Raw genomic sequence first — 14,374 nt, forward strand, 5'->3', positions numbered from 1 at the left:
TGGAAAAAAGTAGGATACACCTTTTTTAAAACGACTTACTGGGAGAAGCACATAAAAGCCAGATTCATTTTTGTATTACGGAGAAAAAAGGTAAAAAGGCATAAATATTAGCTTCTAGGGCTGAAAACGATCGAAAAAGGCTTCTTCACTTTTACTTTCAAATTATTTTGATGGAAACGATTCGAAAAGGCGCCACCGTCCCGCTGCGAGGAGAATGCCATCGGGACTGAACTCGATCTTGGCCGGTGCAGGTGCAACACAGGCATTTGGCGAACTCGGGTCAGCTGGAACATGACGTGATGTCAACTCTACTGAGCAGTTCTCAATCTATTTGTTTAGCTTTAATCCGTACCGGCATCCTTTTGTTTAGCTCTGGTGTGGATTAGTGGATGTGCAGCGTGCTGCCGCAACGACAACTCGATTGAGCATCGAAGCATGACACAGTGTTAGGCTTACCCTTCAAGAATTCACGTACTCGTCGGTTCAAATTAATCGCACATCTCATTTTTCGGCAAGAAATTAAATCAAATATATATATATATATATATATATCTAATCTAACCTTTTTTTAAAGGATAGAATAAGACGGTCACGGTCCTAATCATGGGACGACACACCTGACACGTGGGTCTATCAGTCATCCTGGTCCTTTTATTTTCTTTCTTCTCTCACCCGGTTCTTCCTCCTCCCGAGTCCCGAACTCTCGATCCACTCATCCGCTGAGGGCGTCGGCCTTCTGGCCCTTCTCCCCCCGGCCGACCTCGCCCCTCCGGCGCTCCGTCCGCTTCCTGAACTCGTCTCCCTCACGGACGTTCTCCTCCCTCCGCTCGCCGCGCCGCAACCCGGAGAGGAGACCGCCGCTCGGTCGAGCACCACCTGGGGCCCAGCGTCCTCGCGACCAGCTCTAGCGCGGCGTCCGCCCTCTGCAGCCCTGGTGTCCCCGCGACTGGCTTCGGCCGGCACACAACTCCACAGTTAGGTCTCCGTCTGCACAGCGCGGCGATCTTCTCTCTCCTTCCCGCCCTCTGCAGTCCCTCTCAGTCCCTCTCCGTCTGCTTGATTCTGCTCCAACCTCAGACTACCCTCGCTCTGAAAATGTCATTACGCACCCAATGCGCTTGTAGCTGTATGCTGCAACCCTACTCTGCCTCGTCTTCTTCCATCACCCTAAGCATGCGCGCAACCCCCACTCACCAACGACGGGCCCGGCCGCCGCCGCCGTCCTGCCTCGCCACCCGCCACCTTCGCCGGCGACGAGCACCAGCAGGTATTCCCTTGGTCTTCCTTCCCTGCTGTGCGAAGCTTTGCGCCCAGACCCTAACTTACTATTAGTAACCGAAGCTGAATCTAGTTACAAGTATATATGCATGTATTTTGCCTACAGACTTCGATTGGGTTGCAAAAAAAAAAAAAAGAAAAAAAGAAAAACAAGAAAGAAAGAAGCTGTACATGTGTACACCCATGTCCTTTACTGGGTCCACCCCTTGTTCTCGTATCATTTGAAACATCTTGTATTTTGTCCCACTGTCAAGAGCGTGTCTTTTTGGGACTGCTGGAGCAAGACCTTGTGCTGCAAACTTAGTTTTCTTAACTCCTGGAGCACCAGTGCCTGTTGAAATGTTTTTTTAGTGCTTGAGGACGTGTTTTTCTATTGGGTTGTCAGTAAACAAGGGAAAATCAGCTGTTCTCAGAAAGGATATTATTACCTGTGATAAAAAGGGTTTACCCTGCTTAATGTCAGTTTATTCTAGCTACCAATCAAAATCTCTGATTTTTTTAGGAATTAATAGAGTTCCAAACCTCGGTTCTGCAGTTTCTACTAAAAAAGCAGGTAAAGTGTTCTATTTATAACTATACCTTACTTGCTCACTTTTATATTTTGATATATATTTTTTCTTCCTAGGGATGAGTAAGGATACATTTATTAATTTGGACGTCTCTCATCACAGAGCGGGTAAAAGTTTATAGTTAAAGTTCTCAAATCTTGCTATTAATATGTAGTTTTCTTCATAAAAATTTGGTGATAATATAACTTATAGGGCTTGTTTAGTCATTTATGTTATCTGTCCCCGAAGCAGTTGCAGTGGTGAGGTTGCTAAGAATCGAGAAGGGGAAAGCATTTGTAGACCTTTTGAACGAGAAAGCAAATGATTCTGGAGATAAAGAGATAGGATATGTGCAGAGGACACTAGGTTTCAGCACACGCTATTTGGAGGACAGGGATATAAGACTGGTAAAAGTTATATATTGCACATGGTGAAAAGTTGTTGGTTCTATTTATTTGAAAGGCATACATTATAAGACTAATAAAAGTTGTGTACAGCACATAGCCACATACTTATTTGTGATCATGCTGTGTGATTTCAATTTATCTCAAAAAGCATACATCCATACACTTTTGGGTTATTGCTGGGACTTCCAAATTATTTATCTGCAACAACAATGAACTATAACAAAACCTTATAGTCCAAATTCCAAAATAAAAAAGGCTTGCCGGAGTGGCAACCATACGATGACAACAACAAAGATTTTTAATCCCAAGCAAGTTGGGGTAGGCTAGAGTCGAAAGCCTACAAAAACTACAAGTTAAGGTTCAGACATATGGATAGCTATTTTCCATGCTCTCCTGTTCAAGGCTAAATATTTGAGTATATTCCATATCCATACTTTCAAGTCCCCTTTTACTACCTCTTCCCATGTCAACTCCTGCCTTTCCATGCCTCTCTTTGCATTGCTATCACGTCTTAGGATCCCACTACGCATTGGTGCCTTTGGAGGTTTCCGTTGGATATGTTCAAACCATCTCACCTAGTGTTGGACAAACTTTTCTTTAATTGACGCTATCCCTAGCCTATCACGAATGTCATCGTTTTAGACTCGCTCCCTTTTTGTATGGCCACAAAATCCAATGTAACATATTTATTTCCGCAATACTTGTCCGTTGAACATGTCGTCTTTTTGTAGGCCAATATTCTGCAACATAAAACATAACCCATTTAATCGTCGTCCTATAAAACTTGCCTTTTAGCTTCTGTGAGCTGTGGCAACCACATATGCCTTCAATATTCAATGAACATATAGCCAACCATTTCTCAGTTCTTTAGGGCATCTTCACTTACTACTACTAGCATGTGTAAGGTGTGGTACTGTGAATCTGTGATGACATACATGTTTGTGTGGATGGCTATTAAATACTCCATCCCAAGTTATAAGACATTTTGGCTTTTGTAGATATGTTGCTTTTGCTATGCACTTAGATATACGCTATGTCTAGATACATAGCAAAACAATATATCTATAAAAATCAAAACGTCTTATAATTTGGAACAGTTTGGAACAGATGGAGTAGTAACTATGTTTCAAGGTTTGTTTATGCATGTACGAATGGTCTCAAAGCTCCTGTTTCATTTTCTTATACTTACATTGTTAGGTTACCGTCATAGTTGCTGGAACAGTGCGCTGGAAACGCTACCTTGATTATCTAATCATGTCACTATGCAGTGAGGAGAAGGTTTTCAGGGAGATGGAGCCACTGCTTCTACAGGTCTCTCTTAGTCTCCTATACTCCATCCATTCCAAATTATAAAATGTTTTGGGTTTTCTAGATACATAGTTTTTGCTTTGCACTTAGATATACAGTTATACACTATGTCTAGATATATAGTAAAAGCAATGTATCTAGAAAAGCTAAAACGTTTTATAATTTGGAACATAGAGAGTATCTCCTATTCTCCTTAAAGCATATATACTTTTTGTTGGGTACTCATCATAGTAGTTAACTCCACTCTTGTAAAACCTTAGAATGCAAGCACTTTGTGATTTCAGATATTGAGAATTGGCTTTTTCGAAATTCTCAAGCTTGATGTACCTGCTTATGCTGCCGTTGATGAGGTAAGTTAATTTTTCTTTCATTCCATTTCCCTTTTTTGATAGTTTGAAATTAAGTTAGCTATTTGAGTGGCTTATACTCTTGTTTGATCAAATCGTTAGCTGCTGTTTTCAGTTTAATAGCTTTACATTCTGTTTTGTTTAAGTTCCACTTCCACAGCGCAAATGTGACATCAAGTTAACAATTCTTTGATTTATTCTTGTCATGGTAATACCATAACAGAGAGTTTATTGTAAATTTGGCTGCTTTTTTGTGATAACTACATGGGATTAGTCAATTATCCAATTCTTGTGTTTTGTTAAGTTCCACAGCACAAATACGACATTGAGCTAACAGTTCATTGATTTATTCTTGTCATGTTTATACCGTATAACAGACAGTGTATATCGCATTTTTGTGATAACTACATGTGATTAGCCAATTACCCACATTCTTTTGTGCCTGCACTCTACATCAAATGACAATTTTAGTTGTTTTACTTTCCCCAGTACCCAATATCTATTATGTGCTCATGGATTGTAATGATGAATGGTGGGAAGAATCTTTTCAAGTTCTTTGTGTTTTTTTTTTGCACAACTTACATTTTTTATGTTATGATTATACATATACTTCCAGGCTCCAGCATGACTTCAGAAATATAGATATAATGGTCATTTTTCTGTTTCAAGTCTGAAATCAATTCACTTTGTACACTAATCATTGTTGTTGGGATTTGAAACTTTTTTATGTCCTTTCTTTGAGATGTATATTATATATTTGTCATTTATACTACTAATTTTAATGTTAAACTAGACAATCGTATAGATTTATCATTGTTTTTTTAAAAAACCGATCTAACATTGTGTATCCTGCAAATCCAAATTTTAGAATGTAAGGCTTGCTAAAGTAGCTTTAAGGCCTGGTGCTGGGAATATGGTGAATGCAATTCTGCGTAAACTTGTATTGCTAAAGGTACGTGCAGTAGACTTGATTTAATCAGCCTGATTAATAGGATGCTGTTGCAACATGTTTTGTTTCTCTTCATAATTCAGGAGACAGACTCTCTTCCTCTTCCAAAGATAGAAGGTGATGATCGTGCCCAAGCTCGTGCTCTTTCTATAATTTATTCTCATCCTGTTGTAAGTCTGCTCTTCTTTTAAGAGTTTGTTACCTTCTTTTATATATTTTAATTATGCTGTGTTATTCCTCGCTAGTCGCAACAATCAATGTACTCACATTTCTGAAGGCATAGCACCCGAACTAAATTCGTTTAGACCAATATCCCTATTACCTGGGGTCTTTTAGCTGTGGGATGTTCAACATACTATACTAGTTCTTTCTGGTTAAAGATCTTTGTATGAAAACAATGCAAAGAAGATCATGAGTTCATGACCAGTTATAATTTGTGAACTATAATATGTGTTCTGCATTGCAGTGGATGGTGAGACGATGGATACGGTTTCATGGAAAAGATGAAGCTCTAAGATTGATGAATTGGAACAACAGTGATCCTCATTTCAGTCTAAGGTTCTAGCCAATGTTATTTTATAATGCAATTCACATGCTCTGTTTCAAGCGCCTGGTTGACTGGCCTTTATATACTCTGCTTTATAGGGTGAACACATCAAAAGGCTATACTAGGGCTGACCTTGTAAAACGATTGGAAAGTTTACAGGTGCTTCCATTAATCTTCTTACCTCCTGTTCCATTGTGTATGAGTTTAAATATATTTTCTTAAAACCAAGAATGACTGAATGAGTATGTAATTCTGGATTTTGCCTAAGCCATTTCACTATTTCATTTCACATGGGAGTATCAGTCTTGATATAAAGCTAGTTAGGTCTATCTCAGTATCTCTAATATAATGTCCGTTTTAATGCCAATCTAATGGATGTTCTTTATAGGTTCATTATGAAGAATCAATTATGGATGAATTTGTTCGCATTCGGGAAGGGATGCAGGTAAATTAGCTGAATATATTTGTCTTTCTACTATTTGTACACTTTTCATATGTTGACATGATCTTTTCATATTCTATATACTTTAAACAAATGTGATTTGTTTAGTGCACTCACATTTTGAATGGTAGAAGATTTACCTGGTCCAATCAGAGGATAGTTCCCACCCTTGTTAAGCTGGACCATGTTTTTTGCACTGCATGTTGGGAGGAGGCTTTCCCGGATTGTTTTCTCTATAGCAGTGCCTCTGGAGTCTCCGACCATTGTCCTCTGATCCTTAAGCTCAATGCGGATCTTAAAGGGAGGCGTAGGTTTCATTTTGAGAGCTTCTGGCCTAAGCTCCCGGGTTTTTTGGAAGAAGTTGCTGCTTCTTGGGATCAGTCGGTCCGTTCTTCTTGCCCTTTGGAGAGGGTGTCGATGAAGCTTAAAAGATTGGCACGAAGGTTACAGTCTTGGGGGCATAAGGCGGTTGGAAATGTCAATTCTCAGCTGGGGCTGGCTCGCGAGGTGCTGCACAGGTTGGAGGTGGCGCAGGACAGCAGGCTGCTGTCTACTGAAGAAGTATGGCTGCTGCAGAAATTGAAGCAGCACTGCCTTGTCCTTGCTTCTTTGGAGAGGACAGTTGCTCGTTTGCGTTCCCGGTTGCATTACTTGAGAGACGGAGATGCCAACACAAAATTTTTTCATCTACAGGCTCGCCTCCGCAAAAAGAGGAATTTTATTTCCCATTTGGAGTGTGAGGGAAGAACTGTCGCCAGTCATGAAGAAATACAGGAGGTCCTGGATGATTTTTTCTATAACCTTTTGGGTTCTAATGTTCAGAGACCGTTCTCTCTTAATCTGATTGCTTGTCACAGAGATGCTATTGATTTAAGTTCACTGGAGGCTCCTTTCTCAGAGAAGGAGGTTCGTGACACTATTGGTGCTCTCCCGTCTGATAAGGCTCCGGGTCCTGATGGGTTCACTGGAAAATTTTACAAATGTTGTTGGCATATTATTAAGTCAGATATGATTGCAGCCTTGAATTCCCTCCATCAAGGAAATGCTCACAAGTTGGGGATGCTGAATTCAGCTTATTTAGCTCTCCTCCCTAAGGGTGATGTTGCTTTGTCTGCGAGAGATTTTAGACCAATTAGCTTAATTCATAGTTTTGCTAAGTTGGTCACCAAAATGCTTGCTAATAGATTGGGCCCTTACCTTCAGGAGTTGGTGGCATCTAATCAGAGTGCCTTTGTGAGAGGCAGATCAATCCATGACAACTTCATGTTGGTGCAGCAATCAATTAAGTCTCTCCACAAGAAGAGAGTCTCTAGTTTGTTTTTGAAGTTGGATATATCCAAAGCATTCGATTCGGTCTCTTGGGCCTTCTTGTTTGAAGTGCTTTCACATCTTGGTTTTGGTCCTGTGTGGCGGAATATGATATCTAATATTTTGGTCTCTTCCTCTACGCAAGTACTTTTGAATGGGTCCCCTGGTATTCCTATTAGGCATCGGAGAGGGCTTCGCCAGGGTGATCCTCTCTCTCCGATGTTGTTCGTCTTGGTTATGGATGTTCTCAATAGTCTTTTTAATCTGGCTGAAAGAAGGGGGCTGCTGCATAGCTTGGAGGGTGCTAATATTCGGAGCAGACTGTCTGTTTATGCTGATGATGTGGTCCTTTTTGTTCAGCCGTTTGAGGAGGACTTTCAATGTGTCAAAACAATTTTGGATTGCTTTGGTTCAGCCACGGGATTGGTCTCTAATTTGCAGAAAAGTTTCGTTATTCCAATCAGGTGTAATGATCAGGCGGTGCAGTTGGGCTGCAATATTCTTCAGTGCACTTCATCCACTTTTCCGTGCACTTATTTGGGGCTGCCAATTTCAGACACGAAGCTCAGAAAATCTGATCTCATGGTTTGGGTTGACAAAGTTGCGGACCGACTTCCTAATTGGAAGGCTCGGTTGCTTAGTCTTGCTGGCAGGACAGCTATGGTGCGCTTTGTGCTTTCAGCCATCCCGGTCTATCTTCTCATTGCTATGAAAATCCCCAAGTGGGTGATCAATTCCATAGACAAGATTAGGAGAGGATTTATTTGGAGAGGAAGAAAGGAGGTAAATGGTGGTAGTTGCCTTGTTTCATGGGACATTGTCACAAGGCCTTTATATCTCGGTGGGCTCGGGATTTCTAATCTGCTGTACCAAAGTTGGGCGCTGCAAGCTAAATGGTTATGGTTGCAAAAAACAGATCCTAACAAACCATGGTCTGGTCTGGAATTTCCTATTCAGTAGCATGTCAAGAGCTTCTTTTCTGCCTCAATTGTTACCATGGTTGGCAATGGGTGTAATACTCTATTTTGGACAGATCGGTGGGTGGATGGGTCTCGTATCCAGGATTTTGCCCCTGCCGTGGTGGCTAATGTTGGAAAAAGGGCCCTTTCTTCCAGGACAGTGGCCCATGCTCTTGAGAACTGGCAGTGGGTCAGCGACATTGTGACCCCTCTTAATTTGTCTGGGCTGCAGCAATATCTGAACCTTTGGGACACATTGAGGGGAGTGGTGCTGACTCAGGAGGCTGATAGACATGTGTGGATTCATTCTTCCTCTGGACAGTTCTCTTCTAAATCATGTTATAAGGCTTTTTTCTTGGGTTCGATTACTTTTGAACCGTGGAAGAGGCTGTGGAAGTCTTGGGCTCCACCCAAATGCAAATTTTTTATTTGGTTGGCAATAAGGAATAAATGTTGGACAGCTGATAGACTGCAGAAAAGAGGGTTAGACCATCCTGAGGTCTGTCCGTTGTGTGATCAAGAGCCGGAAAATATCCAACACCTCCTTTGCACTTGCGTTTTTTCGCGGCAGTTTTGGTATTACATTCTTTCTTCGTTGGGGATGGCTAATCTTTCTCCTGACTCTAATGAGTCCACTTTTGCTGACTGGTGGGCGAAAGTAATTAAGCAAGTGCACAAATCCAAAAGAAGAGGCTTTAACAGTATCATCATCTTGGGGGCTTGGTGTTTATGGCTTCATCGTAATAAGGTGGTTTTTGATGGTGTCAGTCCTTCAATTATTGGCATAAAGGCAAATTTTTTTGATAAAGTTGAATTCTGGAGGCTTGCCGGTGCTAGGCATCTTGAGGCTTTGGTTCCTGGTGCTGGAATTTTTAGGTCAAGGGTTCTTTTGGGTGATTAATGAAGAGCAGGTGTGTGTGGTCTGCTGGCACTTTTTGCTGTTCGGTCTCCTATTGCGTGCTGCTGTTTCCAGGCGCATTTATGGAGGCTGCAGTTTTGTGCGCAGCAGAAGTTGGTGGTTTTGTGTTTTGTGTTTTGCCTATTTTGGCATTGTACTTTGGTCCATTTTGGACTGTTTTCTTCTCTTAATTTAATGATGCGCAGCTCTCCTGCGCGTTTAAGAAAAAAAAAACATTTGTACCATTTCATCAAAACCTAGTAAATATGTTAAGTGCATAAGATGTCAGCTACTCAGCTATCATTGCTTTTCCAGGAGAAAACTTATTGAAGGATGAATCTTATCTTATATACTTAAGATCTCTAGCAATAAAATTGTAAAAATGGATGGTTCTATGCTTCTGATTGCTTTAGATGTTATTTTGACTGTTATAACTGTTGGTCAGCATAGCTTACCATGCATCATGTTAAATAAGTTTGTTATTTATGATGCAAGTTCGTTTGCATCGAATAAGTGACCCTTGTGTGGATTCACTGTTTTCCTGAAAGAAAGGAAGAATCATTTTATCATTTATCCATGATCAAACCACTGATTTCATTTCTCATGTTTTCTTGATTATGCCTCTTGTTATGCTTGATAATTGGATAACTTAATTTCTTCTTTGTACAGCAAGTCTTAAAAGCTGGATTACTGAAAGATGGCATTTGTGCTGTGCAAGATGAGAGTGCAGGCAAGTTATGATAGTTATTCCATGATCATTAAGCATGTATCTTATCCAAAATGTAGTTACTGCATTAAAATGACATTTTTCTAACATGAGATTACTGCATTAAAATGATCTTTTTCCTGAAATGAGATTACTGCAAATGCAGGGAAGACTGCGAACTATAGACCCAAATGGGTCTGACCCTTCCCCAGACCCCGCACAAGCGGGAGCACATGCAACTGGCGCCCCCTTTTTTTAGATCACTGCATTATAAAACAATACTCTTAGCAAATAATAGCTCATGGCTGTAAAAAGGCACTTCTCATATCACTTTGGTTTAGTTGGGAGTGACACATTTTCAGTTGAGGAAGTTATTGATAATCTGCGCTGAGTTATGAAAGACCTATTTGTAGGTCTTGTAGTGTCTGTGGTTGATCCACAACCCGGGGAAACGATTGTTGATTGCTGTGCTGCACCTGGTGGAAAGACTCTTTTCATGGCATCACGGTTGTCAGGAGAAGGTAAGAAAATGGAATGGACAGAGAGGTTTGATTTTCTAATGATGTTGTAATGCAAACTGTGGTAAACTTGTTTTGCTACAATCATGAATACAAACCAGACACAAATGCCTCTTTTAAGTGAAGGTATCAAGGTCATACAATTTAACTAGCCATCAGATGCATACCGGAACTGTATGAATATAAAGTTTATACCTGATGAATATACTTAGCTTGACAACCATTGTCACATGGATATCAATTACCATATGCCTGAAGGTGCATATAATCAGGCTATTAACAGTACATAGTTGAAACTTGAAAGTAATTCATTCCAGCATTCACTAACATCTCCACTTCGTTCTGCTGAAATCCCTGATTATATGCACCTTCATGCATATGGTTATTGATATCCTTGTGCCATTGATTGTGAAAAAAATGTGAGTGAATTTTGGGATGACTCATTTTCCACTTTGTACTGCTGATAGCCTGAATATATCCACCTTTAGGTATATGGTAATTGATATTCATATGTCAGTGGTTGTCAGTCATAAAGTTTATATCCATGCAGTTCCAGTGCAGCTTGATAGCTTCATTTAAAACACGTTTGTATCCACCTTTAGCTTGATATCCATAAAGTTTATATTCATATGCTAGTTAAACTGTATGACCTTGATAGCTTCATTTAAAACTGGCATTTATAAATGCTTGTATTTGAAGTCCACAAGTACATAGATCTCACAAAAATCATTTCAGAATGTTTTTTTGCCAACACGTTTGTCATTTTATGTGGTTTTGATCAAATTCCATAAGTAGAATGGATAGTAGCTTAGAGACTTGTCACGATCATGTACTCTGGTACAGGGAAGATATGGGCTCTGGACATAAACAAAGGTCGTTTGAGAATACTCATGGACGCAGCAAAGTTACACGGTCTAGATGATATGATCACTGACATCCATGCTGATCTTCGACTATATGCTGTAAGTTCCCATGAAATTGACACAAACCCAGAAAAAGAACAAAAGATATCATTATAACGCTCCATTGAAAATATTTTAGATATATGACTAGTGATCGTCATGGATTAATGATTTGTTATAGCCTTTTAGTTCCAAACAAGTTGGAGTAGGCTAGAGTTGAAACCCAATAAGAAGTCACCAAAAAGAGAGAGAAAGGGGAGGGGAAAAAGTTTTTGAGAAAACTAAAAGGGAAAAGGCCTAATCATGGTTTAGACACGTGGATATCTTTTTTCCCAGCACTTATATCCAAACACAACTCTTTTGGGATATTCCCTTTTGATTATCTCCTCCCATGTCAAGTTTGTCCGCCATCTACCTCTCTTCACATTATTGTCCTGTCTTATGATGCCTTTGTTCACCTATATGATAAGAAAATTTGGTCCACGTGGACACATTGCAGAAGGAAACCACAGTTAAATATGACAAAGTATTGTTGGACGCTCCATGCTCTGGTCTGGGAGTGCTTTCCAAGGTACCTTTCTTGATCAAGTACATCTCCAACATTTCATCCTCCCAGTTTTCATTTGAACTAATCTGAATCTGGATCTACAAGCTATTGCATTATGAAATTGTTTCTTTTTGAATGTTTCTAAGAGGGCGGACTTACGCTGGAATAGACAATTTGAAAATTTGGAAGAGTTGATGTGTTTACAAGACGAGCTTCTTGATTCGGCATCAATGTGAGATCCCTTGCTCTGTAAAATAATGCAAGAAAATTTGTCTGGAAAACATCTGACGTTACTTGCAGGTTGGTAAAGCCAGGTGGTATACTAATTTACAGTACGTGTTCGATTGACCCTGAAGAAAATGAAGAGAGGATTACTGCTTTTGTTCAGAGGCATCCGGTACTTTTTTTTCGTAACAGTCAGCACTATTTTCTGGTTCAAGTCATAAACTCAGTATTCAATTTGAATGATAAAAATATATGTTTGTCCTTCATATCCGGGGACTGTTGGTACTATACTATTATTATGTGTTGAGTTCTTTTTTTCACTTAGCACTATCAATAATCTTCTTAATTCTTTTTATTCCTTCAAGATCCTTGCCCAGTAAATGGAAGTTCTTCATAACCAACCATTCCCACTATATTCTATCCCTACTATTACAGGTTTAAAAAATGTTATAGCCCTTGGTGTAGTACACACAAAAATGTGTACAATTGAACTTTTTGTACCATTTTTTGTTCACAATTGGAATTCCTGCATCATGATTCATGTCTACAACCTTGACACTTCATCATGTTCCTTTTTTTGCATACAGAATGTTTTGTATTTTTAACAACAATAAAGTCTTTTAGTCCCAAGCAAGTTGGATAGGCTAAAGTTGAAACCTAATAGGAGCCGAGAGTCAAGCTTTTGGCACTTGGATTGCTATTTTTCATGCACTCCTATTCATTGCTAAATCTTTCGGTATATTTCATCATTTCAAGTCTCTTTTAATCCTTTTACTGTCTCATTTTATATCAATTTTGGCCTTCCTCTGCCTCTTTTCTCATTACTATCGCACTTTAGGATCTTACACTGGTGCTTATATAGGTCTCCGTTAGACATCTGCAAACTATCTAAACTAGTGTTGGACAAGTTTTTCTTTAATTACTGCCACCCCTAGGCTATCACATATATCATCGTTTCAGACTCAATCTCTTATTATATGGCCACAAATTCAGCATAACATATACATCTCTGTAGTACTTATTTGCTGAATATATTGTTTTGTAGGCCAATATTTTTGCATCATACAGCATACAACATAGCAAGTCTAATCACCTCCCATAAAACTTATCTTTTAGCTTATACGGTACCCTCTTGTAAAACGCTAAATGCTTGACGTCACTTTATATACCATGCTTTGATTCTATGGTTAACATCTTCATTAATATTAACATCTCTTTGTAGCATTGATCCTAAATATCTAAATGTATCCTTTATGGGCACTACTAGATCTTTCAAACTAGCATCTTCTTCCTCATATGTAGTAGTGTCAAAAGCACATCTCATATATTTGGCTTTAATTCTATTGAGTATAAAAGCTTTGGACTCTAGATTTTTCCGTCACAACTCTAGTTTCATATTTACTCTTGCCTGGCTTTTAACAACTAGCACTATATCATCTGCAAAAAGCATACATCAAGAGATATCTCCTTTATGCCCATTGTGACCTCACCTCATCCATCACCAAATAAAAAATGTAATATATAATCCTATTCTAATAGGAGAAATCTTTGTCACATCACTTATTTGAACATTACTCATGTACATGTGTCCTTAACGAGTACTGCGTACTTTGTTAGAACTTTATGTTTATCCGAAACCCACCACATAACATTTTTTTTATATTTTGTCATAAACTTTCTCTAAGTCAATAAAAATCATGTGTAGTTTCTTTTTCTGGTGCCTATATTGCTTGTCACTTGTATTTTGTATTTTTTAATAACCCAATGAAAATCTTATTTTGATTATATGTTTTTGACATCTGTATATTAATTAATTTATGATATGCTGTAGGAATTTGCTCTTCAGAGTGTATGTGGATATGTTCCTAGAGAATTTATCACAGATGAAGGTTTCTATTCCTCAAATCCAACTAAGCACTCTATGGATGGGGCATTTGCTGCACGTCTTGTCCGGTCAACGCACTAAGATTATAGGAGTTGCCACAAGGCCACAACTAGGTGTGAAGTTGAACAAGGAATCACATGTATTGCCCTAAGTGCACCCAGTCATTGCTTCAATATCTTTATCTTATATATTCTTGAACTTTGCTGCGTTTTCCTCTTACGCTTCACAAAAAAAAAGCATATCCAAACCCATACCATATTGCTTCTTGTACGGCACGCAGATTTTTTGAAGCGTTTTCGCTTTGTATTAAAGTCATCTGTTTAGACTGCTCAGTTGTAATATATATAGAAAAAACACTGTAAAAACAGTAGAAGCTATGTCGGATTAAAGCCAAATCAGCTGCCTATTTCAACGAGAGAAACCGTGATGAGAGAGAAATCGCTGTTTCCTGAAGCCTTCAACCGTTAGCAGCCGGTGGCCGGGGCGTAAAAGACGAACTACTCGTCTTCACGGAAAACGACGGTGAAGAAGATGGCGTCTACTATGAGGTTCATGCGCAGATCAACTCCACTCGACTGCCCAATGCTTATCTTGTTTGGC

The 14,374-nt window shown here is 39.4% G+C and overlaps 1 protein-coding gene across 5 annotated transcripts; it reads left to right on the forward strand.

Moving 5' to 3' along the window:
• The first annotated feature begins 607 nt into the window (after positions 1 to 607).
• LOC100280262 (uncharacterized) lies at positions 608 to 14,104 on the forward strand. Of its 5 annotated transcripts, none has more exons than XM_035964761.1 (19): positions 645 to 974; positions 1,125 to 1,267; positions 1,781 to 1,831; positions 1,904 to 1,954; positions 2,051 to 2,233; positions 3,431 to 3,544; positions 3,826 to 3,891; positions 4,757 to 4,840; positions 4,921 to 5,007; positions 5,304 to 5,395; positions 5,483 to 5,543; positions 5,773 to 5,829; positions 9,661 to 9,721; positions 10,111 to 10,218; positions 11,059 to 11,177; positions 11,617 to 11,688; positions 11,811 to 11,896; positions 11,965 to 12,061; positions 13,721 to 13,986. In XM_035964761.1, the coding sequence occupies exons 5-19, from the start codon at positions 2,057 to 2,059 to the stop codon at positions 13,853 to 13,855; spliced, it is 1,416 nt and encodes a 471-aa protein (XP_035820654.1). In that variant the 5' UTR covers positions 645 to 974; positions 1,125 to 1,267; positions 1,781 to 1,831; positions 1,904 to 1,954; positions 2,051 to 2,056; the 3' UTR covers positions 13,856 to 13,986. The 5 variants fall into 5 exon arrangements, with proteins under 5 accessions (XP_008667858.1, XP_035820654.1, XP_008667856.1 ...); XM_008669634.2 differs by having other exon boundaries at positions 683 to 974; positions 2,079 to 2,233; XM_008669636.3 differs by having other exon boundaries at positions 608 to 1,267; positions 2,079 to 2,233; positions 11,979 to 12,061; positions 13,721 to 14,101.
• The last annotated feature ends 270 nt before the right edge of the window (positions 14,105 to 14,374 follow it).

This window comes from Zea mays, chromosome 2 (genome assembly GCF_902167145.1).
Source record: "Zea mays cultivar B73 chromosome 2, Zm-B73-REFERENCE-NAM-5.0, whole genome shotgun sequence".
In the NCBI taxonomy this organism is placed as follows: domain Eukaryota; kingdom Viridiplantae; phylum Streptophyta; class Magnoliopsida; order Poales; family Poaceae; genus Zea; species Zea mays.